The following is a 25,050-nucleotide window of genomic DNA, read 5'->3' as shown; positions in this document are numbered from 1 at the left end:
GTACTTTAAAATGAAGATAGCCTCAATGATGCTGCCCATGCTGTCACAGACGCTATAATGGCACAGATACAAAGATGAGTCCTCTATCTCTCAATTCATGGGGCTTTATTGGCATGGGAAACATATGTTAACATTGCCAAAGCAGGTGAAGTAGATAATATACACAAGTGAAATAAACAATAAAAATGAACAGTAAACATTACACTCACAGAAGTTCCAAAAGAATAAAGACATTACAAATGTCATATTATGTATATATATACAGTGTTGTAACGATGTACAAATGGTTAAAGTACAAAAGTGAAAATAAATAAGCATAAATATGGGTTGTATTTACAATGGTGTTTGTTCTTCACTGGTTGACCTTTTCTTGAGGCAACAGGTCACAAATCTCGCTGCTATGATGGCACACTGTGGTATTTCACCAAGTAGATATGGGAGTTTATCAAAATCGGGTTTGTTTTCGAATTCTTTGTGGATCTGTGTAATCTGAGGGAAATATGTGTCTCTAATATGGTCATTCATTGGGCAGGAGGTTAGGAAGTGCAACTCAGTTTCCTCTATCTCTATTGACTGTGTGCACACATATCTGCCCTCTCATTGGCTAGACTGGTCCCACCAGATCTCGCCTCCTGCCTACCTGCATTCCATATTTGAGGACATGTATTTCCATTGTTTAGAGTGGTCAATCAACTATCTTGTCAATATAATAGACAATCTTTGACTGTGCTTAATCTGTGTCCGGGAACCGCGCCGTTATCATTTGGGCTGTGTTCAGTACAAAAAAAGTGCAACGTTCAATTAAACGGAAACGGCGCTGTTCTGTATGGCCAGTTAAAAAACTGGAGTGGTTGGGTTGTGGGTTCAAAATGCACGGCTGCCCTTTAAATAGACCTACGTCACTCATTGTTTCAAGCCACACTCCGATACACCCACCAAACTGAGCAAATATACCTCAAAGTCTGTTCAAGAAAGTTGACGAACGTTTTCGGGGAAACGTGTCGTTCAGTACAAACCGTCACGCAACGTAGCAAATCGAACTGAAACTCCCCTGAGAATCTGCCCTGGCTGTCCATGAGGGTTTGGCTCTCTGGCATTGCTTAGGTTTTACTACCATCTGCTGGTTGAAACATATATGCACATGATTCAGATTTTCCTCTTGAGTTTGAACATGAATTTATGCAACCTTGGATTGTAGTGAACATCTTTCGATGAGTGGGACTTCCTCTCTTAATCTTTATATGGCTAGATGTACATGTGCCTTCCCCATTAAACACAACCTATGTGGACATATGTTATAGTTCATTGTAAACTCTACATATAAACACTTTTCTTTATAGCACTTAAACCATTCAGAATAGGCCTAAATCCGAAGCACAATATATGCTTTAACCAAAACCCCAAACTAATCACAGGATCATTTTAATCTGGAATAAAAAAATAAAATCAGGCCCCTGAATCAGATAAATGCAATCAATCTGTTAAAAGAGGCTATACAGAAGTTGCTGGCTAAATGTGAACCTTACATTTTGGCCTTAGTATTGTCTGCATGGTTCATTAACTCATAAAATCTGAATATTTATGCTAACAGTAGAGCCCCACAGTGGAGGTGTCATAATACCCATAAAACATAGTGGTCGAACTGGGAAATGGATCCAATCGTTTTTCCACCATTCATTTTTTCCATAGGGGATGTTAGAAACACTTAACAGAAGGGTTGTGTTTTGTGTAGGCTTACCCTGGCGTGATGTTTTGATAACCATGTAAATCTCTCTCCGACAAGGTGACTTTTATCAATATATTTATTCGGCCTATTTCCTCTCAGATTTGAACATGCTAATTAGCATCAAAGTAGAAGTCATGCAAGATTACAAATCCCAGCAAACTCCTGCACGTCATCTCTAGATGACACCTTTGCTAATAGGTATTGTGTCAATTTAAAATTTGCACAAGACAGTTCAAAGAATTGTCCATTTAAAGAAATGTAGCTAAATTATTCATTACTACACTTAGCTAACATTAGATTGTTAATCCAGAGATTCGTACCTTTTTGGCATTTGTAGTTCTTTATGATAGCCGCATTAGCAGCTAATTAGCGTTTCAATTGTGGGGGGTAAATACAGGCAAATATATTGATAAAAGTCACCTTGTCCTAGAGAAATTTACACAGCCCTTATTTTATGTGTTTCTAAATACCCCAAAGGGAAAAATAAATGGTGGGGAACTTGTTGGAGCCATTTCCCTGTTTGACCGCTAGGTTTTATGGGTATTATGACTCATACTGTGGCACTCTATATACTGTATCTTTTGCTCATGTTCATGGGAAGGTGTGCCCCTTTCTATCCAATGAGATAATCTGGGCAGAATGTCTTTAAGTGGCCCCTTTTGGATCAATAGCTCCCCCAGAAGCAAAAGTTCCTTACAGACTCTTTAATCGCGGTATTCTTTTCACAAGGTAGTATATTGCTGCATATACTTTGGCAGTATTAGGGTTAGTTTGACACCTATGTCACTGGCAGACCTATTTTCTGCCATAATTTATTTAGCATATTTAAGTAGCCTGCAGGCTACTCAAAATGTAGGCTGTTATTGAAAACAATACTGCATTTTAAATTGTGCCTCTTTGCAAGGACAGGCAAGAAATTGGTCATGTAGTCTAGGAATTACCCATATTTTCTGTCTCTATTTGAGGAGTAGCCTAATTTTGGTGAGAGTCCATGTTCTCCATGCCGCTGTCCTTTTTAAATTAATACATGCACTATTGAGGACGTTTTTTAAATTATTATTATTATTAACACTCTCTAAGGACTACAGTGACAGCTTCTCGACGTTGGGATTGAGGTTTTGTACCTGTATTCTTGCGCTGATCTACACATTTTTGTGCATGAGGCACCGTTTCCAGGCCTTATCCTTTGCTTTAATTATTTATTTACGTGTAAACTGCAGTCTTGCTATCAAAACATTGATGGTCGATAATTCCCATCTCTGTTGAGGGCCGAACTAAAACACCTTAATTTATTTTCATCTCAAATTGGAGTAGGCTGGCACACAGTCATTATGGCTCGTCCACGGCCACGGGAGTACAAGGCAGGAGATTTGGTTTTTGCGAAGATGAAGGGATACCCACACTGGCCAGCGAGGGTGAGTAGGTGATGCAGCCGAGCTGAAAAGCAGGGAGGCGGGGTTGCCTGAGACAATACCGCCGATGCTTTGGGATATATGCGATGGGCTCTTGCCGCCACCTTCTTCACCTTGCGTGTTTGTGTTTCGCAGCAAAGTGCTTAGTTCACAGTGTGCCTACCTTCATCACATACACAGCTATTGCTGCTCGCTATTTTGATACGCTGCAAACCACAATAACCACTCATTCTTATGTTTACCATCCTTTACATTTTCCCTGTGTTTCCCAGTCAGGAAATAAGGGCGCTATTGAATGGTGTGCTACTACGTCTATTTTTGAATCCGTCTCTTCCTTACGTACTGTTTTTACTTTTCATTTTCCACATTCCACAAATTCCCTTGAATGCAAAGCCGTTGTAATTGTATAGGCCTATAGAGTAATTAGCTACTGTAGCAACTCGCCGATTTGGTATAGCCTACTAGAGCTAGCCTTTACAGTCAGTCAGACTTGACCTGAGGTAACCGGGTGAGTGTGAGCCCTTTCCAACAACAATGTTACATTGTAAGCTTCTGATTACGCTGTTGGCCTCAAGTGTTCTAGCATCTGCAACATTGTTTCAAGATACTGACACTTTACACTCTTATTTCTGTTGTTTGGAATATGTAGCCAACATACAGCATTGAAGATATGATATTACTGTTTACTGAAATATTAAAGTGTGTTAACAATACAGTTCACATACACTGTTGCAGTTTGTATTATGGGTTCATTTTTGAGATCCCATGAACAGATACATCTGACTTGAGTGTTATAACAGTCTCTCTCACTCTCTACATCACTCTCTCTCTCTCTCTCTCTCACTCTTTACATCACCCCCCCCCCATTAGATTGATGAACTTCCAGAGGGAGCTGTCAAGCCACCTGCTAATAAATATCCCATATTTTTCTTCGGCACGCATGAAACGTAAGCAACACACTACTATTATGTCCCAAATGGCACCCTATTCCCTATATAGTGCACTACCTTTGACCAGAGCCCAATGGGGTAAGTAGTGCACTACATAGGGAATACTTGGGACACATGCACACCTTTTCTTTGCAACTTTGTTGTTGATAAGCATATTACCAAAAGCATCTCCTGTGGCCTCTGTTATTACACTGAGGTCTATGTTATTACACTGAGGCCTATGGTGTTACACTGAGGTCTATGATATTACACTGAGGTCTATGATATTACACTGAGGCCTATGGTGTTACACTGAGGTCTATGATATTACACTGAGGTCTATGATATTACACTGAGGCCTATAGTGTTACACTGAGGTCTATGTTATTACACTGAGGCCTATGGTGTTACACTGAGGTCTATGATATTACACTGAGGTCTATGATATTACACTGAGGCCTATGATATTACACTGAGGCCTATGGTGTTACACTGAGGTCTATGTTATTACACTGAGGCCTATGATATTACACTTAGGCCTATGATATTACACTGAGGCCTATGGTATTATACTGAGACCTATGATATTACACTGAGGCCTATGATATTACACTGAGGCCTATGATATTACACTGAGGCCTATGGTGTTACACTGAGGCCTATGATATTACACTGAGGCCTATGGTGTTACACTGAGGCCTATGATATTACACTGTTATAAAAAAAAATATTTTTTTAGAGGCGAAGGTCGAGAGCCGTGCGTCGAAACACAACCCAACCAAGCCGCACTGCTTCTTGTCACAATGCCCACTTAACCCGGAAGCCAGCCGCACCAATGTGTCGGAGAAAACAGTGTCAGCGTGCACTGTGCTCGGCCCGCCACAGGAGTCGCTAGTGCGCGATGGGACAAGGAATCCCTGCCAGCCAAACCCTCCCCTAACCCGGACAACGCTGGGCCAATTGTGCGCCGTCTCATGGGTCTCCTGGTTGCGGCCAGCTGTGGCAGAGCCTGGACTCAGACCCAGAATCCCTAGTGGCACAGCTAGCACTGCGATTCAGTGCCTTAGACCACTGCGCCACTCGGGAGCTCGTTATAACACTGTATTATAGTGATCAGCAGATAATATAGGCCTATTATGAACTGGAAGGTTTGAGCCCTGAATGCTAATTGACAGCCGTGGTATATCAGACCGTATACCACGGGTATGACAACATATTTATTTTTACTGCTCTAATTACATTGGTAACCAGTTTATAATAGCAATAAGGCACCTCAGGGGTTTGTGGTATATGGCCAATATACCAGGGCTAAGGGCTGTATCCAGGCACTCCGTGTTGTGTCGTACATAAGAACAGCCCTTAGCCATGGTATATTGGCCATATATTACACTCCCCTGTGCCTCATTGCTTAAATATAACACTATCTTAACTTGGGTACTTTATAGCGAATATGTTTATTGTTCGCACACACACACTAGTTATAAACATGAACGCTCTCTTCACAAAACAGTAGCACAACTTGAGTATATAAGTTACATGACGGAGTATATGTAGTACATATACTGAGTGTACAAAACATTAAGAACACCCGCTCTTAACATGACATAGACTGACCAGGTGAATCCAGGTGAATTCTATGATCCCTTATTGATGTCACTTGTTAAATCCACTTCAATCAGTGTACATGAAGGGGAGGAGACAGGATAAAGAATGATTTTTAAGCCTTGAGACAATTGAGACATGGATTGTGTATGTGTGCCATTCAGAGGGTGAATGGGCAAGACAAAATATTTAAGTGCCTTTGAACGGGGTATGGTAGTAGGTGCCAGGCGCACCGCTTTGTGTCAGGAACTGCAACGCTGGTGGGTTTTTCGTGCTCAACAGTTTCCCGTGTGTATCAACAATGGTCCACCACCCAAAGAACTTCCAGCCAACTTGACACAACTGTGGGAAACATTGGAGTCAACATGGGACAGCATCCCTGTGGAACGCTTTCAACACCTTGTAGAGTCCATACCTCGACGAATTGAGGCTGCTCTGAGGGGAAAGGGGGGGTGCAACTCAATATTATGGAGGTGTTCTGAATGTTTTGTACACTCAGTGTAAGTTACATTTTTGTGATGACAGATGAATGTTAGTGGTTTGGTTCTGGTCATGTTGGCAGTACTGCTCACCATCTCTGTCCCACCACAGTGCCTTCCTGGGCCCCAGGGATCTCCTACCATACAAGGAGTACAAGGACAAGTTTGGCAAGTCCAACAAGAGGAAAGGTTTCAACGAGGGTCTGTGGGAGATCGAGAACAATGCAGGGGTCAAATTCACCGGCTATCAGGTCCGTCATGCTCCTCAGTCCATTTTTGTGGATTGGCCGGCACATACAGAAGTATACAAAAGTAATCAAGATATGTGGACAGTGCATTCTGAATACCAGTTATAACTTATAAGCCAAACTCATAACTAATAACTTCTAAGCCATCAGCAACAAGGACACACACACACACACATACACACACACACACACACACACACACACACACACACACACGAGAGTTGTATCTTAGTTGCTGATGTCTCATAACTGCTTGTCATAGTCCAGTGTCCACATATTATGGGCTGCTGCTTGACCTTGGTGCAGTCCTCTCCTGGAGAGTTCCTTATAGAAGAGACTTCTATTTTATTTGTTTTGCTCTCAATATTTTCTCAGTTGATCTCAATAGCACATCAGTGAATAGTGTCTGCTCACTGTATTTTTCTGTAGATTTTTCTCATGTCACTATGAAGCCAAAGGTATATTTGCCACTCTGTGTTGACAAAGTTGTACTCTATTCTATTCTATTCTACTCTATCCTATGTTCTCAGGCCATCCAGCAGCAGAGCTTTTCCAAGACGGCGGGAGAAGGAGGAGACGTGGCAGACGGGAGCAGTGAAGGAGAGGAGAGAGATTCCATAGAGGAGGTGGAAGATGACAAAGGCAAACTGAAGGAAGACAGGGCCGGGTCCAAACGGAAAAAGACTGCCTCCTCTAAGGTACAGGTTATCACAAACTAGTTATCAGACTCAACCTGTTATTACACTCTATCACACTGTAAACCTGTAGAACTCAACCATAGTCCTGGAGACCCACAGGGTGTGCAGATGTTTGTTCCAACCCAGCATTAACGCACCTGGTTCAAAGACTTGATAGATGATTAGTTTGGTCAGTTGTGTTACTGCTGGGTTATTAAAAAAAGCCTGCACAGCCTGTGGGAACCCAGGAACAGGGTTGAAGAACACTGGCTTAACATAAGTGTCACAATGGTCTTGGGCGCGTTTTTAGATTTTTTTGTATGAGATGGTTGCCAACAGGGTCATTTCAGGGGCATCTCTAAAGTGCATCTAAAAACTTTCAAGAGGCTTCCTCTCCTTGCCTCCTCTCCTTCATCTGCACTGACCGGACAAGGTGAAAGCAATATGACGGATGCCTTCCAACCAGGTATCTGTCTTCCCCTGTTTAGCAATGTCAGCTAAATGAAGCAAACGATAAGATGAGAGGAAGCCACGTGAGACTATTGAGATCTATCTCTAGTCTCTCCGGAGCTATAGCTAACCTATAGGTTAAAGGTGAGAGGTCAGAGTGCAGGTGCATATGTTGAGGGGAGCAATGGGGAGGGGGGGGGGGGGGCTATCACAAACCTACTGATACATTACATTCCAAGTCGTCAGCATATCTTGAAAAAGAATGATTATGAAGTGAACTAGGAGGGTTGAGAAACGCTGATAGTTCAATTTGAATGGTATTTCCTTCATCAGGACAACACAAAGCCTATGGGCCCATACAGAGGCAGGGGGTTGTAGGTAATGTTACTGTGGTGTCCATTGAGGCCTGGGCTGAAAAAAGTCACCCACAGCCCCCTCCACCCCGTCCTCGCTTAGCAACCACTGTTGCCTAGCAACTGGGCTCTATTACGCACATCTATTCGATGGAATGTAGCATTCCAGAAGACCGACCTCAGCCTCTCAAATTGGAATAGTCTAACTCATGCTTGCATTACACAGATTAACATTTTCTTGCTTTTGTCCTTCAAAGTGCTGGCTATACTTTTACTGTTTTGTTTCTCAGTGCAAATACAGCTGTTTTGTTTAAGCGCACATAGAATTTGACCTGTGTTCTTTATATGTGTAGTGTGGTGTAGTGAAAGTTGAACAGATCAGCATCACACACAGAGTTGAACTGAGCTATGCAGAGCAGATGTTATGTTAATACATTATGATACTCTAACAGGGATGTTAATACATTATGATACTCTAACAGGGATGTTAATACATTATGATACTCTAACAGGGATGTTAATACATTATGATACTCTAACAGGGATGTTAATACATTATGATACTCTAACAGGATGCTAATACATTATGATACTCTAACAGGATGTTAATACATTATGATACTCTAACATGATGTTAATACATTATGATACTCTAACAGGATGTTAATACATTATGATACTCTAACAGGATGTTAATACATTATGATACTCTAACAGGGATGTTAATATATTATGATACTCTAACAGGGATGTTAATACATTATGATACTCTAACAGGATGTTAATACATTATGATACTCTAACAGGGATGTTAATACATTATGATACTCTAACAGGATGTTAATACATGATGATACTCTAACAGGATGTTAATACATTATGATACTCTAACAGGGATGTTATGTTAATACATTATGATACTCTAACAGGATGTTAATATATTATGATACTCTAACAGGATGTTAATACATTATGATACTCTAACAGGATGTTAATACATTATGATACTCTAACAGGGATGTTAATACATTATGATACTCTAACAGGGATGTTAATACATTATGATACTCTAACAGGGATGTTAATACATGATGATACTCTAACAGGGATGTTAATACATTATGATACTCTAACATGATGTTAATACATTATGATACTCTAACAGGGATGTTAATACATTATGATACTCTAACAGGGATGTTAATACATTATGATACTCTAACAGGGATGTTAATACATTATGATACTCTAACAGGATGTTAATACATTATGATACTCTAACAGGGATGTTAATACATTATGATACTCTAACAGGGATGTTAATACATTATGATACTCTAACAGGGATGTTAATACATTATGATACTCTAACAGGATGTTAATACATTATGATACTCTAACAGGGATGTTAATACATTATGATACTCTAACAGGATGTTAATACATTATGATACTCTAACAGGATGTTAATACATTATGATACTCTAACAGGGATGTTAATACATTATGATACTCTAACAGGGATGTTAATACATTATGATACTCTAACAGGATGTTAATACATTATGATACTCTAACAGGGATGTTAATACATTATGATACTCTAACAGGATGTTAATACATTATGATACTCTAACAGGATGTTAATACATTATGATACTCTAACAGGGATGTTAATACATTATGATATTCTAACAGGGAGCAGATCTGATGAAGCCTGACTGGGGATTGGTTGAAACATCATTAGCCATGCTCACTTTTTCAGATACCTACAGAACATTTTGGGGGCCAGTAATTATTAAAATAATTGTCTAGTTCAAAGAATAATGGATGCGTTCATTAAACTTCATTAGGTACTTACTTTATTGTTCAATGAGACTCTATGTTTCCCACATATTGCAAGACAGCAAATCATATCTGTGAAATTGTGTGAAATACTTATTGATACAGTATCATGGACTCTAGCTATCCACTAGCAAAGCACGTCCATTTAGTGTTGCATGAGTGCTGTTCTGACAAATGAGCACCTTATCACTACCTGCACACAACAACTCCCTGGTTTCAACGTCCTCAGGAAGTTGTGGTCCTCAAAAGGTTCATAACTGGCCACGGCCCATGCCTCGCCAACCTCCAGCGATGGAGCATAAAAGCAAGCCCCCTATGTCCTGTGGGGTGGAGAAAACAATGCACCACATTTGTTGCATTCACTGAATAAATAAATAGTGCTGATCTGTGTGTGTTGTCCCCAGAAGTCGTCCAAGCTGTCCAGGATCTCGTCTGGAGAGGAGGATCTGGAGGACGGGAAAGAGGAGGATCAGAAGAGCGGATCGGAGGGGGGAGACCCCGATAACGGCATCATCCAGAACACTGCCGACAGCAAGGTGAGCCGCCCGGGGGGGGGTCAGGGTTGGGGACAATTCTAATTAAAGTCAGTTAAATCAGGAAAGGATTTCAATTTAAAATAACATTTTATTTATTTAAAATAAATAGGTTCTCCTTTTCAGTTTATTGAAAATATAACATTTTTACAACAATTAAGTCAGAATTTCAGTCTACTTCTTGAATTGACTGTCTTCAATTTGAATTGACCCCAACCATGGTGGATGTAGCCTGATCCCAGATCTGTTTGTATGCTTGGCGTGACATTGACCCTAGTTGACAGGACATTGCTGACACATTTCAGTCACATGTATGTTTATTCCTTCCTTAGTACCGCAAAGTGATAGTGTTGCAAGATCAACACTTGATTACTAATTTATTTGATTTAGCAAAGATTAAAATGGAGGTGAAAATGTTGCAGATATTGTTCATTCAATGCATGAATACTGACACTAGGGGGCATGGTAGCAAAATAATTGTTCTGATTCTCTTGTATCATTCAAACAGCATTATTATATCACTTCATTGTGTCCTGTGTCACTGTCAGATACTTATGTTTCTGATGTGTATTCTAATTGTTTAATAGGATATTTTTCAATTAGAATATTTGTATGTCTTCTGTTCCAGAACCAGTTGCTGAGAGAAGAACATTAGGTGCTGAGGACAGCTGCAGAGGGAAGGGAAGGTATATATATATATATTGCTGTCACGTGATATTGGAATGGTCAAACTCCCATAATCACCACCTCTAGCACTACCTATAATGGGCGATTCACGTCTATCTCTATGTAGAAACAACACTACAGTATATCACTACATGTGTACAACTCTGCTTCAGCCAATAGACGCCCAGGCTAGACTAGAGCCAAAGTAACTAGCTTCAAAACAACATACACACACACTTGTGTCCCCGTCTCTTTCAAAATCAGAACATCACATTTCATATCTAAACAGTGTAAAATAAGCATCAATCGATATTTATATTGACCCTTGGCCTCCACTATCTGATTAATCCATCAATGATGTCATATAGGTAAACATGTTAGCTATGTTTGATAAAACTTCTATGAATATACAGTACTCCCTTGTGGTCTATGACGATTGATATATGTTGGGTATTGCAGTGTTCTGATCATACAAGTTTTGCTTTTATAAAACAATGGTTTAAGGGGAGGGACTAGCTTAGGGTTGCAAAATTCCAGTACATTTTCAAAAATGTCCAGTTTTCCAGAAATCCTGGTTGGAATATTCCTGCAATCAGGAGGGAATAAGCAGGAAATCCGGTGGTCATAAGACTGGAATTCATGGGAAACCTGAGAATTTGGGGAAAGTTACTGGAAATTTGAAATGTGTGTTTAACTGACTATAACATATCCATATCACTCAGCACTGTATGTTTCTCTTTTATGTAACCTGCAAAAGATGAATGGAAAAAGACATAGATAAATGTACGAAGTGTTGTGCACAAACCGACTCTCTAACTCTCTATCTATATATTTCACTTTGGCTGTAGAGTATAGGGCCAGTATTCTACCTGACTGATCTAGCTAACTACTCGTCCGCATCCCAAATGGAACCCTACCACCTGCATACTTTTGTGCACTACGCTGCCTTCATCTTTCTATGGGAAGTGATTAATCGGTTTTAAGGTGTATCAGTAGAATGGGTTATGGTATATTTTAAAAGCTTTCTATAGTGGCATGCTCAACTGTTGTACACAACTACCTAGTTATTTTCTTAACGTTTTCAATTATACTGAACAAAAAGGTAAACGCAACATGTAAAATGTTTCATGAGCTGAAATAAAAAATCCCAGAAATGTTTCATACGCACAAAAACATTATTTCTCTCAAATTTGGTGCACAAATTTGTTTACATCACTGTTAGTGAGAATTTCTCCATTGCCAAGATAATCCATCCACCTGACAGGTGTGGCATATCAAGAAGCTGATTAAATTAGCGTTACACAGGTGCTCCTTGTGCTGGGGACAATAAAAGTTTGTCATACAACACAATGCCACAGATGTCGCAAGTTTTGAGTGAGCGTGCAATTGGCATGCAGACTGCAGGAATGTCCACCAGAGCTGTTGCCAGAGAATTGAATGTTCATTTCTCTACCATAAGCCGCCTACAACGTCAGTTTAGAGAATTTGGCAGTACATCCAACCAGCCTCACAACCGCAGACCACGTGTAACCACACCAGCCCAGGACCTCCACATCCAGCTTCTTCACTTGTGTGATCGTCTGAGACCAGCCACCCGGATAGCTGGTGAAACTGAGGCGTATTTCTGTCTGTAAAAAAGCCCTTTTGTGGGGAAAAACTCACTGACTGGCTGGCCCTGGCTCCCAAGTGGGTGGGTCTATGCCCTCCAAGGCCCACCCATGGCTGCGCCCCTGCCCACTCATGTGAAATCAATAGATTAGGCCCTAATTAATTCATTTAAATTGACTGATTTCCTTATATGAACTGTAACTCAGTAAAATCTTTGAAATTGTTGCATGTTGCATTTATATAAACTCAGTAAAATCTTTGAAATTGTTGCATGTTGCGTTTATATATTTGTTCAGTATACCTGCTGTTTTTCCATTCACACTTCTTCCACAGTGCAGTGAAGGAGAAAAAAGACATAACACAACCATGTTTGCAAGCACCTTTCTCAGACGATATATTGGTTTTCATCCTGAGGCATTTATGACATGTTGGAAACTCAAAAATACAAGCTTCCAAGTGAAAAAAACATTTGAACTGCCCTCAAACTATTTATAAGTGGAAAACTCGGGTATCATTCCTGTGCTGACCTCTGACATCACCTACTAAGGAAATTACCTCGATAACAACATTTTTGGCAGTTAAATGCAACAACAAAGCATTATTTTTTTTTTTAAAAAGGGGCTATTTATGTTTTTTTTAACACTATAATTTCTTTACAAGCTTGATAGCTATACTTTCGTTTATGATTGACGCAGCTTGTTTGCCATTAAGCAATCAGTGTTCTCAACGAGGTCAAGGCACGTGAATGCACACAACTTGTTGCTCCGAGTTTACAAGTCATATTTTCAGAGTTTCCGACTTGTCATGAATGCAGCTTTAGTGTTTGGTGTAAAGTTGGCGTCTGGCATGCTGGAAAATTGTGTTTTCTGCCTTGGTTCAGCTTCCAAACTTACTGTTACACACTCCCATCAATGGTATGCCAGTAGCCTGCTCTCCTTCCTATGTCTTTATGAAAAATATATTCTATTTATTTTTTTTATGATAGTTGATTATAATACTGTGTGAAATGTAAACTCATACATTTTCATTTTTTTATTTAAACCTTTCCATCTTTGTTAATGCTCGGAATTAGAACATGTTTTACGTTTTAAAGGTTTGTAGTTTAAAGTAAACTGTTTTTTGCTGTTTATGGAAAGACTTTTACAGAATAAACTCATTGGAATGCACTCAGTGTTTGCAAACACGTATTATTTGGATAACACGGACATCTCACATGCAAGAGCACCAACAGAGCCAGAAAACACAAATCAGATTTTACAAATCAAGATTTATTTCAGGTTTTTAACACTTGAAAATATAGATTAGACACAAATATCCAAATATTGCGTCCACAAAACTAGTCCTTAAATCCTCTCCAAACACCATTAAACATAACACAATCTATTTTGATTCACCATATAGCATTTTATGGCAACAAACCTTTTGTTTTAATTAAAAGTAAATGTTGTAATGCTTGACAGAACCAGAGAATACAAGAAGTAATTTAGCTGAAAACACATTTAGAACAGTGCTGTATTCCTAACATATCCCAGAGTAGAAGTGCTGCTGATCTAGCATCAGGTCCCCCATCAGGTCCCCCCATCCATATATTGTTATTCATTGCAATCTAAAAGGCTAAACTGATCCTAAATCAGTCCCATAATAGGCTAAGACTAGTCACTGACAAACAGAAATGAAGAGTAAAGGTATCAAGTTTTCTTTCTATGTAAAGGAATGTACCACTGAGCAAGATATGCTTGGATGCTGTTTTTAAGACACATCGCTGTTGTGTTGCTGCCAGTAGAGTACAGCAGTGAGACTACAGTAGTGTACACTAAAGAGTACAGTTGTGAGTATTGAATATACTACACATGGAGTTGGCCAGTGCAGAACATGAAACAGACTGGCCACCAGGTTATGCTAGGCAGAAAGATACTTTTGGACTGGTTTCTGTGTAGTCAGGGCCTGAGTCGGTCAGCCAGCCAGTCGGTCAGTCAGCCAGTTCCTTCAGTCAGTCTTGTCGTTTTGTTGGTCTCTGAGGAAGAAGGCAGGGCTAGTGACACAGCGGTAGCAGAGGGCTTGGGGTACGATGGCATACAGGGCGTTGACTAATAGAAAGACAATCTGGCTGTCAACTGGTACTCTGTAGGAGAATGACGTCCGCGTGTGGAGAGATGCACCGATGTGGGAGAACTGGGCCTGAGGAGGAGAGAAGACAAGATAAGACAGAGAGAGTATAAGAACAAGAAGTGGAGGGGGAGAAAGAAAGAGGGAGATGATGAGGAGGAGAAAGAATGGGGAAAAAATGAAGGATCCACTTTGACAATCTCAACATGAAAGCTGGAAGATACACTAGAATAGCTGGATTTCTTGGTACGCATCTGGTGTTGAATAAATTCAGAAACTTTTCTTCTATATACTGTACAAGCATACCATACGTCTTCTATGAAGCCTGTACCATAGCATAGACCTACACTCTCCTGAGCTGTTCACTGTCATATTCTGTCAGTATCATGAGTGGAATATCTCTCCACTATCAATCTCTGTATCAGGCCTATTTCCCTGTAGCCTACTGCTGTCATTCCTAGCATGGAGAGGCATTGAAACAAGATGTCTGTCTGTCTGTCTGTCTGTCTGTCTGTCTGTCTGTCTGTCTGTCTGTCTGTCTGTCTGTCTGTCTGTCTGTCTGTCTGTCTGTCTGTCTGTCTGTCTGTCTGTCTGTCTGTCTGTCTGTCTGTCTGTCTGTCTGTCTGTCTGTCTGTACACTCGGCCTCTCTACCTCTATATTTAGCCTGGTTAGGCAACGTGCCTGCTGTGTCTAAAGATGGCCCCAGCTTTTGTCTCTCTTGGGACTGATGGCACAGGACAGCCTACTGGCTTCACAACAAAGCAATGGCAGCCGCTCACTGTTTCGTTTGCTGCTTCCAACTACACATGTGATCTTTAAATAAGCTTTTAGTGGTACACATATACACATTTTGACCAATCAACCAATCAATCAACCAACCAACCAATCAACCAAAATGTATTGTACCCAAAGGGAAATAGGTCGGCAAGCAAGGTAAATCCACCTGAGAAGAAATGTGTCAGTCCAATGTCTATCTGTGTGTGACTAAAAGATGATTCAATTCATCAAGACACGGTGTGATGATTTGTTGATCAGTTGAATCAGGTGTGTTGTTTAGCACAATAATGGAACAAAAGCCTGCACACTGTGGGTCAGTTGCTTTAGCAAATATCACCGGTCCTTGGGGATGCATCAATACTGGCCATACACAGAGCGCTCCCTGAGCCCTTGTTAGAGAGTACCTTAGAAACCCAGGTATTTATAGCACTAATCAGACTGTGTTTGTGTGTGTGTGTGTGCGTGTGCGTGTGTACACTGGCCTCTGCAGTACTACAGCTTGTCTACAGGAATACAGATGAGTTAACCATGTGAAGAGCCACAGTCATTCACATAATTTATCTACAACCACACTGGAATTTGTATAGCTGTAATATCCCCTGGGTATAGATCTAGGATCCTCTCCCCCAACCCTAACTTTGACCTATAGTGGGGAAAATGCACAACTGACCCAAGATCAGCATGTAGGAAGGGGAACTTCACCCTACTTCTTTTTAAAGCACACTGCGGGCAATTGTCACTGCTTTCTGTGCCAAAGAGAGAAAAACCGGCTAATATTCAAAGCTGCAATAGTTACCATAGGACCTGGGTTCAAATAGTATTTGTATCACCTGTCAAACTTAAACTGAGCTTCATTGAGCTTCCCTGACAATGAAACCAATGCCACGGTCTCATAAGTGCAAATCCCATCCATCGAGCACTCCAGGTAGGCTCAATCAAACTGTGAAAGCAATTTTAAAAGCAAACAAATACTGTTTTAAACCGTGTCTACTCCCCCACCATAGAAATAGAATGACTAGAATAAAAATAGTAATTTCATTCCAGTTATATTTCTATGCTCCCCACTCACCTGTGCTATTGCCCCAGAGTGGACCAGAGTGAGGTCAGGCATCCACTCACACCCAGGCACGAGCAGCCCGTAGAGCGCAATGATGTAGTACGGACCGGAGTAAAGCATGTTCACTATCATCTAGGACACAGCAGAGACATAATAGGCTGCGTTTACACAGGCAGCACAATTCTGATCTGTTTTCCACTAATTTGTCTTTTGACCAATCAGATCAGCTCTGAAAAATATGTGAAAAGATTTGATGTGATTGGTCAAAATAAACAATTAGTGGAAAATAGATCAGAATTGGCTTGCCTGTGTAAACGCAGCTATGGAGGTTAAAAGGGGTCCTACTATATAGTTTGAGGTAAGGAGTGAGTCATGGGTAACTGCATACATGGTGTGTCTGAAAGTGGGCGTGTCAACAGAAGTGGGAGGATTAACAGAAGTGGGCATGTGGAAAGCGAATCAGCAAATAGGGCAGATTTGTTGCCACTCAAGACCATTTTGTGTGGCTGACTGGGCAGTACGACGACGAGTCGATTGTTGACAACTGTAGCATTTTAGCTAAGCCTAACCCTTTTCCTAACCTTAACCTCATTCTCCTAACCTGACACGTTAATTATCCTAACCTGCCACGTTAATTATCCTAACCTGCTACGTTAATTATCCTAACGTGCCACGTTAATTCTCCTAACCTGCCATGTTAATTCTCCTAACCTGCCACGTTAATTCTCCTAACCTGCCACGTTAATTTTCCTAACCTGCCACGTTAATTCTCCTAACCTGCCACGTTAATTCTCCTAACCTGCCACGTTAATTCTCCTAACCTGCCACGTTAATAATCCTAACCTGCCACGTTAATTATCCTAACCTGCCACGTTAATTATCCTAACCTGACACGTTAATTATCCTAACCTGCCACGTTAATTATCCTAACCTGCTATGTTAATTATCCTAAACCTGACACGTTAATTACCCTAACCTGACACATTAATTCTCCTGACCTGACACGTTAATTCTCCTAACCTGCTACGTTAATTCTCCTTACCTGCCACGTTAATTATCCTGACCTGCCACGTTATTTACCATAACCTGACACGTTAATTCTCCTTACCTGACACGTTAATTATCCTAACCTGCCACGTTAATAATCCTAACCTGCCACTTTATTTATCCTAACCTGCCATGTTAATTATCCTAACCTGCCACGTTAATTATCCTAACCTGCCACGTTAATTATCCTAACCTGCCACGTTAATTATCCTAACCTGCTATGTTAATTATCCTAAACCTGACACGTTAATTACCCTAACCTGACACGTTAATTCTCCTAACCTGCTATGTTAATTATCCTAAACCTGACACGTTATTTACCCTAACCTGACACGTTAATTCTCCTAACCTGACACGTTAATTCTCCTAACCTGCTACGTTAATTATCCTAACCTGCCACGTTAATTATCCTAACCTGCCACGTTAATTGTCCTAACCTGCCACGTTAATTATCCTAACCTGCCACGTTAATTATCCTAACCTGCCACGTTAATTATCCTAACCTGCTATGTTAATTATCCTAACATGCTACGTTAATTATCCTAACCTGCCACGTTAATTATCCTAACCTGCTACGTTAATAATCCTAACCTGCCACGTTAATTATCCTACCCTGCTATGTTAATTCTCCTAACCTGCCACGTTAATTATCCTAACCTGACACGTTAATTCTCCTAACCTGACACGTTAATTCTCCTTACCTGCCACGTTAATTCTCCTAACCTGCCACGTTAATTCTCCTAACCTGCCACGTTAATTATCCTAACCTGCCACGTTAATTCTCCTTACCTGACACGTTAATTCTCCTAACCTGACACGTTAATTCTCCTTACCTGCCACGTTATTTCTCCTAACCTGCCACGTTAATTCTCCTAACCTGCCACGTTAATTATCCTAACCTGCCACGTTAATTATCCTAACCTGCCACGTTAATTCTCCTTACCTGACACGTTAATTATCCTAACCTGCCACGTTAATTATCCTAACCTGCCACGTTAATTCTCCTAACCTGCCACGTTAATAATCCTAACCTGCCACTTTAATTATCCTAACCTGCCACGTTATTATCCTAACCTGCCACGTTAATTATCCTAACCTGCCACGTTAATTCTCCTAACCTGCCACGTTAATTCTCCTAACCTGCCACGTTAATTCTCCTAACCTGCCACGTTAATTCTCCTAACCTGCCACGTTAATAATCCTAACCTGCCACTTTAATTATCCTAACCTGCCACGTTATTATCCTAACCTGCCACGTTAATTATCCTAAACCTGACACGTTAATTCTCCTAACCTGCCACGTTAATTCTCCTAACCTGCCACGTTAATTCTCCTAACCTGCCACGTTAATTATCCTAACCTGAGACGTTAATTCTCCTAACCTGCTATGTTAATTCTCCTAACCTGACACGTTAATTATCCTAACCTGCTAGGTTAATTCTCCTAACCTGCCACGTTAATTCTCCTAACCTGACACATTAATTATCCTAACCTGCCACGTTAATTCTCCTAACCTGACACGTTAATTATCCTAAACCTGCCACGTTAATTCTCCTAACCTGCTATGTTAATAATCCTAACCTGCTAGGTTAATTATCCTAACCTGCTATGTTAATTATCCTAACCTGACACGTTAATTATCCTAACCTGACACGTTAATTATCCTAACCTGCGATGTTAATTATCCTAACCTGACACGTTAATTATCCTAACCTGACACGTTAATTATCCTAACCTGCTACGTTAATTATCCTAACCTGTCACGTTAATTCTCCTAATCTGCCACGTTAATTCTCCTAACCTGCTATGTTAATTATCCTAAACCTGACACGTTAGTTACCCTAACCTGCCACGTTAATTCTCCTAACCTGACACGTTAATTATCCTAACCTGCCACGTTAATTCTCCTAACCTGACACGTTAATTCTCCTAACCTGCCACGTTAATTATCCTAACCTGCCACGTTAATTCTCCTAACCTGACACGTTAATTCTCCTAACCTGCCACGTTAATTATCCTAACCTGCCACGTTAATTCTCCTAATCTGACATGTTAATTATCCTAACCTGCCACGTTAATTATCCTAACCTGACACGTTAATTATCCTAGCCTGCTACATTAATTCTCCTAACCTGACACGTTAATTATCCTAACCTGACACGTTAATTATCCTAACCTGCTACGTTAATTATCCTAACCTGTCACGTTAATTCTCCTAATCTGCCACGTTAATTCTCCTAACCTGCTATGTTAATTATCCTAAACCTGACACATTAGTTACCCTAACCTGCCACGTTAATTCTCCTAACCTGACACGTTAATTATCCTAACCTGCCACGTTAATTCTCCTAACCTGACACGTTAATTCTCCTAACCTGACACGTTAATTATCCTAACCTGCCACGTTAATTCTCCTAACCTGACACGTTAATTCTCCAAACCTGCCACGTTAATTATCCTAACCTGCCACGTTAATTCTCCTAATCTGACATGTTAATTATCCTAACCTGCCACGTTAATTATCCTAACCTGACACGTTAATTATCCTAGCCTGCTACATTAATTCTCCTAACCTGACACGTTAATTCTCCTAAACCTGACATGTTAATTATCCTAACCTGACACGTTAATTCTCCTAACCTGACACGTTAATTCTCCTAACCTGCTACGTTAATTATCCTAACCTGACACGTTAATTATCCTAACCTGACACGTTAATTATCCTAACCTGCTACGTTAATTCTCCTAACCTGACATGTTAATTATCCTAACCTGACACGTTAATTCTCCTAACCTGACACTTTAATTCTCCTAACCTGCTACGTTAATTATCCTAACCTGACACGTTAATTCTCCTAACCTGACATGTTAATTATCCTAACCTGCTACGTTAATTGTCCTAACCTGCCACGTTAATTATCCTAACCTGCCACGTTAATTCTCCTAACCTGACACGTTAATTCTCCTAAACCTGACATGTTAATTCTCCTAACCTGACACGTTAATTATCCTAACCTGCTACGTTAATTATCCTAACCTGACACGTTAAATATCCTAACCTGACACGTTAATTATCCTAACCTGCCACGTTAATTCTCCTAACCTGACACGTTAATTATCCTAACCTGCCACGTTAATTCTCCTAACCTGACACGTTAATTATCCTAACCTGACACGTTAATTCTCCTAACCTCCTACGTTAATTATCCTAACCTGACACGTTAATTATCCTAACCTGCCATGTTAATTATCCTAACCTGCCACGTTAATTATACTGACCTGCTAGGTTAATTATCCTAACCTGCTATGTTAATTCTCCTAACCTGACACGTTAATTATCCTAACCTGCTAGGTTAATTATCCTAACCTGCCACGTTAATTATACTAACCTGCTAGGTTAATTATCCTAACCTGCTATGTTAATTCTCCTAACCTGACACGTTAATTATCCTAACCTGCTAGGTTAATTATCCTAACCTGCCACGTTAATTCTCCTAACCTGCCACGTTAATTCTCCTAACCTGCCACGTTAATTCTCCTAACCTGCCACGTTAATAACCCTAACCTGCCACTTTAATTATCCTAACCTGCCACGTTAATTATCCTAACCTGCCACGTTAATTATCCTAACCTGCCACGTTAATTATCCTAACCTGCCACGTTAATTATCCTAACCTGCTATGTTAATTATCCTAAACCTGACACGTTATTTCTCCTAACCTGCCACGTTAATTCTCCTAACCTGCCACGTTAATTCTCCTAACCTGCCACGTTAATTATCCTAACCTGAGACGTTAATTCTCCTAACCTGCTATGTTAATTCTCCTAACCTGACACGTTAATTATCCTAACCTGCTAGGTTAATTCTCCTAACCTGCCACGTTAATTCTCCTAACCTGACACGTTAATTATCCTAAACCTGCCACGTTAATTCTCCTAACCTGCTACGTTAATAATCCTAACCTGCTAGGTTAATTATCCTAACCTGCTACGTTAATTATCCTAACCTGACACGTTAATTATCCTAACCTGACACGTTAATTATCCTAACCTGCTATGTTAATTATCCTAACCTGACACGTTATTTACCATAACCTGACACGTTAATTATCCTAACCTGCTACGTTAATTATCCTAACCTGTCACGTTAATTCTCCTAACCTGCCACGTTAATTCTCCTAACCTGTTATGTTAATTATCCTAAACCTGACACGTTAATTACCCTAACCTGCCACGTTAATTCTCCTAACCTGACACGTTAATTATCCTAACCTGACACGTTAATTATCCTAACCTGCTACGTTAATTATCCTAACCTGTCACGTTAATTCTCCTAACCTGCCACGTTAATTCTCCTAACCTGCCACGTTAATTCTCCTAACCTGCTATGTTAATTATCCTAAACCTGACACGTTAATTACCCTAACCTGCCACGTTAATTCTCCTAACCTGACACGTTAATTATCCTAACCTGCCACGTTAATTATCCTAACCTGCCACGTTAATTATCCTAACCTGCCACGTTAATTATCCTAACCTGCTATGTTAATTATCCTAAACCTGACACGTTAATTCTCCTAACCTGCCACGTTAATTCTCCTAACCTGCCACGTTAATTCTCCTAACCTGCCACGTTAATTATCCTAACCTGCCATGTTAATTATCCTAACCTGCCACGTTAATTATACTGACCTGCTAGGTTAATTATCCTAACCTGCTATGTTAATTCTCCTAACCTGACACGTTAATTATCCTAACCTGCTAGGTTAATTATCCTAACCTGCCACGTTAATTATACTAACCTGCTAGGTTAATTATCCTAACCTGCTATGTTAATTCTCCTAACCTGACACGTTAATTATCCTAACCTGCTAGGTTAATTATCCTAACCTGCCACGTTAATTCTCCTAACCTGCCACGTTAATTCTCCTAACCTGCCACGTTAATTCTCCTAACCTGCCACGTTAATTCTCCTAACCTGCTATGTTAATTATCCTAAACCTGACACGTTAATTCTCCTAACCTGCCACGTTAATTCTCCTAACCTGCCACGTTAATTCTCCTAACCTGCCACGTTAATTCTCCTAACCTGACACGTTAATTCTCCTAAACCTGCCACGTTAATTCTCCTAACCTGCTACGTTAATAATCCTAACCTGCTAGGTTAATTATCCTAACCTGCTACGTTAATTATCCTAACCTGACACGTTAATTATCCTAACCTGACACGTTAATTATCCTAACCTGCTATGTTAATTATCCTAACCTGACACGTTAATTATCCTAACCTGCTACGTTAATTATCCTAACCTGTCACGTTAATTCTCCTAACCTGCCACGTTAATTCTCCTAACCTGTTATGTTAATTATCCTAAACCTGACACGTTAATTACCCTAACCTGCCACGTTAATTCTCCTAACCTGACACGTTAATTATCCTAACCTGACACGTTAATTATCCTAACCTGCTACGTTAATTATCCTAACCTGTCACGTTAATTCTCCTAACCTGCCACGTTAATTCTCCTAACCTGCTATGTTAATTATCCTAAACCTGACACGTTAATTACCCTAACCTGCCACGTTAATTCTCCTAACCTGACACGTTAATTATCCTAACCTGCCACGTTAATTATCCTAACCTGCTATGTTAATTATCCTAAACCTGACACGTTAATTCTCCTAACCTGCCACGTTAATTCTCCTAACCTGCCACGTTAATTCTCCTAACCTGCCACGTTAATTATCCTAACCTGACACGTTAATTCTCCTAACCTGCTACGTTAATTATCCTAACCAGACACGTTAATTATCCTAACCTGACACGTTAATTATCCTAACCTGCCACGTTAATTCTCCTAACCTGACACGTTAATTATCCTAACCTGACACGTTAATTCTCCTAACCTGCTACGTTAATTATCCTTACCTGACACGTTAATTATCCTAACCTGCCATGTTAATTATCCTAACCTGCCACGTTAATTATACTGACCTGCTAGGTTAATTATCCTAACCTGCTATGTTAATTCTCCTAACCTGACATGTTAATTCTCCTAACCTGCCACGTTGTTTCTCCTAACCTGCCACGTTAATAATCCTAACCTGCCACTTTAATTATCCTAACCTGCCACGTTAATTATCCTAACCTGCCACGTTAATTATCCTAACCTGCCACGTTAATTATCCTAACCTGCCACGTTAATTATCCTAACCTGCTATGTTAATTATCCTAAACCTGACACGTTAATTCTCCTATCCTGCCACGTTAATTCTCCTAACCTGCCACGTTAATTCTCCTAACCTGCCACGTTAATTCTCCTAACCTGAGACGTTAATTCTCCTAACCTGCCACGTTAATTCTCCTAACCTGCCACGTTAATAATCCTAACCTGCCACTTTAATTATCCTAACCTGCCACGTTATTATCCTAACCTGCCACGTTAATTATCCTAACCTGCCACGTTAATTATCCTAACCTGCCACGTTAATTATCCTAACCTGCTATGTTAATTATCCTAAACCTGACACGTTAATTCTCCTAACCTGCCATGTTAATTCTCCTAACCTGCCACGTTAATTCTCCTAACCTGCCACGTTAATTATCCTAACCTGAGACGTTAATTCTCCTAACCTGCTATGTTAATTCTCCTAACCTGACACGTTAATTATCCTAACCTGCTAGGTTAATTCTCCTAACCTGCCACGTTAATTCTCCTAACCTGACACGTTAATTATCCTAAACCTGCCACGTTAATTCTCCTAACCTGCTACGTTAATTATCCTAACCTGCTAGGTTAATTATCCTAACCTGCTACGTTAATTATCCTAACCTGACACGTTAATTATCCTAACCTGACACGTTAATTATCCTAACCTGCTATGTTAATTATCCTAACCTGACACGTTAATTATCCTAACCTGCTACGTTAATTATCCTAACCTGTCACGTTAATTCTCCTAACCTGCCACGTTAATTCTCCTAACCTGTTATGTTCATTATCCTAAACCTGACACGTTAATTACCCTAACCTGCCACGTTAATTCTCCTAACCTGACACGTTAATAATCCTAACCTGCTAGGTTAATTATCCTAACCTGCTACGTTAATTATCCTAACCTGACACGTTAATTATCCTAACCTGCTATGTTAATTATCCTAACCTGACACGTTAATTATCCTAACCTGACACGTTAATTATCCTAACCTGCTACGTTAATTATCCTAACCTGTCACGTTAATTCTCCTAACCTGCCACGTTAATTCTCCTAACCTGTTATGTTAATTATCCTAAACCTGACACGTTAATTACCCTAACCTGCCACGTTAATTCTCCTAACCTGACACGTTAATTATCCTAACCTGACACGTTAATTATCCTAACCTGCTACGTTAATTATCCTAACCTGTCACGTTAATTCTCCTAACCTGCCACGTTAATTCTCCTAACCTGCCACGTTAATTCTCCTAACCTGTTATGTTAATTATCCTAAACCTGACACGTTAATTACCCTAACCTGCCACGTTAATTCT

The 25,050-nt window shown here is 40.2% G+C and overlaps 2 protein-coding genes across 3 annotated transcripts in view; one reads left to right on the top strand and one right to left on the bottom strand.

Moving 5' to 3' along the window:
* The first annotated feature begins 2,338 nt into the window (after positions 1–2,338).
* LOC106562677 (hepatoma-derived growth factor-related protein 3) lies at positions 2,339–12,079 on the top strand. 2 transcript variants are annotated; one of them, XM_045689437.1, is made up of 7 exons: positions 2,339–2,455; positions 3,041–3,141; positions 4,009–4,085; positions 6,261–6,399; positions 6,927–7,094; positions 10,126–10,257; positions 10,883–12,079. In XM_045689437.1, exons 2-7 carry the CDS (start codon positions 3,058–3,060, stop codon positions 10,907–10,909), a joined length of 627 nt encoding a protein of 208 aa, XP_045545393.1. In that variant the 5' UTR covers positions 2,339–2,455; positions 3,041–3,057; the 3' UTR covers positions 10,910–12,079. The 2 variants fall into 2 exon arrangements, with proteins under 2 accessions (XP_045545393.1, XP_045545394.1); XM_045689438.1 differs by lacking the exon at positions 2,339–2,455 and having other exon boundaries at positions 2,472–3,141; positions 10,129–10,257.
* Positions 12,080–13,788: 1,709 nt separating this feature from the next.
* LOC106562735 (transmembrane 6 superfamily member 1) overlaps positions 13,789–25,050 on the bottom strand; it is a 34,585-nt gene continuing 23,323 nt past the window's right edge. The window contains exons 10-11 of the mRNA XM_045689436.1: positions 16,482–16,601; positions 13,789–14,706 (exon numbers count right to left, since the gene is read on the bottom strand). Of these exons, the coding sequence (XP_045545392.1) occupies positions 14,515–14,706; positions 16,482–16,601 (312 nt within the window). The 3' untranslated portion in view covers positions 13,789–14,514. The remainder of the gene's footprint in view (positions 14,707–16,481; positions 16,602–25,050) is intronic.

This window comes from Salmo salar, chromosome ssa11 (assembly GCF_905237065.1).
Source record: "Salmo salar chromosome ssa11, Ssal_v3.1, whole genome shotgun sequence".
In the NCBI taxonomy this organism is placed as follows: Eukaryota; Metazoa; Chordata; class Actinopteri; order Salmoniformes; family Salmonidae; genus Salmo; species Salmo salar.
Note: the sequence above shows the minus strand (reverse complement) of the source record. Positions and strands in the feature narration are given on the sequence as shown.